At 40.1% G+C, this 2,813-nt stretch overlaps 1 protein-coding gene across 1 annotated transcript; it reads right to left on the bottom strand.

Moving 5' to 3' along the window:
* Positions 1-1,013: 1,013 nt before the first annotated feature.
* Positions 1,014-2,391, bottom strand: LOC102783512 (putative N-acetyltransferase camello). Its single transcript, XM_006794020.2, has 2 exons — positions 2,343-2,391; positions 1,014-1,796 (listed from the first exon to the last, which is right to left on the bottom strand). The coding sequence occupies exons 1-2, from the start codon at positions 2,359-2,361 to the stop codon at positions 1,045-1,047; spliced, it is 771 nt and encodes a 256-aa protein (XP_006794083.1). The 5' UTR covers positions 2,362-2,391; the 3' UTR covers positions 1,014-1,044.
* Positions 2,392-2,813: the final 422 nt, after the last annotated feature.

A 2,813-nucleotide genomic window follows, 5' to 3' on the forward strand; every position in this document is an offset into this window, starting at 1 on the left:
CCTTTAGCAGATGTCTGGTGCAATGTAGGTTAAGAAAGGTGTAAATCTACATTGTTTAGCTGATGCTGCACCATGCATGTCACTAGGTTTTTCCTGCATCAGGTTCTATAATGAACAGAAATGCTGTTTTTTGCATCGTTTCAGAGTCAACGATCACATTTTTTGTTTTATAAAAGAAAAATTTCCATGGATTTTTCCACCTGGATTCACCCAATCCCTCCTCCCATACACGCACATACCATAGGACCACCTATAAAGAAACAGTTAAACTTTTTCTCTATTGTTTGGTGTTGATAATCTCAGTATTTGCCGTGTGTACAATAACCTGAATGCACTGCAGTATACCAAAGTCTTTATCCTATTTTTATGCCACACACACTCACAGCTCTTTTAGCTCCAAAGAATTTTAAACCTCCCAATGTCCTGATACTATTGCATTTTTCATTGGTATTTTAAGCAAAGAGTTGTGAGGTCTTAGAAGTCAGCTGGCATTAATTCCTCTGAGGCAGAGGGATTCAGCCTCTCCCTGGAAAGAGGCTTAAAAGAAAGTTCTCCTGCTTCCAAATGACTACACTTCTCCTTTCTCACATACATTTTTATATTCCTTAGTGGACAGGAGAACAATAGATAATTGAACGTGACTACGTTTAAAATACAATAGATTCCTTTAATAGAAACTTACTGGGGTGTACTAGACTTGCATATGCAAATACATTCATTTAACTAAGTTTGAGAAGTTGACTAATTGTCTCATTGTTCTCTATGTTTGTGGGCAACAGACTGTCAGGGGTGCAGGTGTATACATAATAGATCAAAGCGAGAAGAAATACGAGGAAACTGAGATCGTTAATCCTGCTTTGTGGAAAAAAACATGAAATTTAATATATTTTTCAAACTACCATGATAGCAAATTTGAGAAACGAGTGACCAATATCACACAGAGAGGTTTTTCCAATGATGGTATAAGATTAAATTAAGTGACATATTCATGATATGCTGTACATTTTAGGTTCTAATAGCTGCTCGCTAGAGTAAATTTTATCTTTAAATTAACTTCTCCATTCGCATCACATTTATTCTGGCGAGGTTGGAGAACAAGCGGTTGGCGTGCGTGTTGCGATGGGATGAGGTTTGCACAAAGCCGGCTTTCTCGAACAGGGAAATGGCTGCTGTCTGTGGAGAGCTCACATCCAGGATGAGACGGCCGAAGCCTCTCTCTTTGCAGAAATCCAAAGCCTTCCGTGTCAACTGCGAGCCCAAGTTTTTGCGGCGCCACGAAAATGCCACGACCATGTGACACATCTCCCCATAACTTCCATCCCCGGCATCCTGAGCCAGCTCAGAGCCTCCTCCCGTCACTCCGCCATTCCAGTCTTCAAACCTTTCGCCTTCTTCCTCTCCCCTTTTTCCAGTCACTCCCACCATCCCAACCACCTCGGATTGGCCATTGATGTCCGTCTCTGCTACCCAGAAGCCGTTATCTGGGTTTTCCAAGTAGCTGGCCTGAATGTCAGCTAAATCTGAGCTTTGCCTCCTCATCATGTAGCCCTCATAGATATCATGGCAGCAATAATAAATGAGGCCAGCCCATGCACTGCCAAACAGTAGAGCTTGGAAGTAGGAGCTGCCTCCCAGCACATAACCAGCCATCGAAATGCTCAGAGCAACACCAATATGGTCTGGATGGCTCATGGCCTTGAAGAAGGCTGGGTAAACATGCTCAAAAATCCCATCCTTAAATAGTGACATGACCACATGTTGATCTGAAGGTCTATATTCCCTGATGGAGAACTGAACTGCATGTTAGAGGAAAAGAGAAAGAGAAGGGAGGGAGAGAATGAGAACTCGGTGAGACTAATCTGCCTGTTGTTGCAATCAGAAATTCCTGCTGGATTTCACAATGGGCTAAATATGCTCACGTAACCTGTTAAATAAATATAAAATAAATCACTATGCCTCTCACTGATTCTTACCCTTTTCATTTTTAATTCATTTCTATTCCACATAAATATGAAAATGGCATTTTCATGTGACAACCTGAGGTGAAAATCACAATTAAAATTATTACTACTATTAAGATTCCAAGAGTGAGAGTCATTCTGGGGATGCAATACAATTAGGTCTCAAATGTGCTAATGATCGGAATCAAACGAAGGTGATCCTGAGGCAACAAACAAAAGCGTTTTAGTTTTATTGAGACTTGTTTATGTCATTAAGGGATGTTAGCACTGCCATTCATCTGCACCCGTGCTGTCTTATTAGTTCTCTTGTTCATAACCAACATGACGAGAACAACAACAAGAATAGCATAAAAAATGAAAATAATCAGAAGTTTAACTTACAATTGTTTTTCTGGGCCATGCTGACGCCTTCCCTTCGTCTTTTGGTCTTTTTCTCACTCTGACAGACTTAAAGCTGCACCGGACTTAATCTACAGATTGGGATAATCAGCCATTCACAAAAGGGATTGAAATTAGTCTGAGCATGCTCACCTATGAGTTCACACCACACACACACACACACAGTGTAGAGCTGAAATGACTTTGAAGTATAACTGCTACTGTTTGTATAAAACATTGAGGTTTATATAAGAAATTTTACACTTTGATTTAGATTCTGTGGAAGCGTGCTTTAAGTTAATTGAAATTAAACACAGGATTGTTTTGGTTATTTGATTTTTTTTAACTTAATTGGGCTTAGTCAACAGAGTAAAGAACTCCATCACTGGATTTCTCAGGGAGGATGAGCACAGATCCTGAACATATTAAATCAGAAAAATGATCAGAATGTGAATTCGGGAGCCATTCGAAAAC

The sequence above is a fragment of the Neolamprologus brichardi genome, chromosome 20 (genome assembly GCF_056152115.1).
Source record: "Neolamprologus brichardi isolate AB-2024 chromosome 20, ASM5615211v1, whole genome shotgun sequence".
NCBI lineage: Eukaryota > Metazoa > Chordata > Actinopteri > Cichliformes > Cichlidae > Neolamprologus > Neolamprologus brichardi.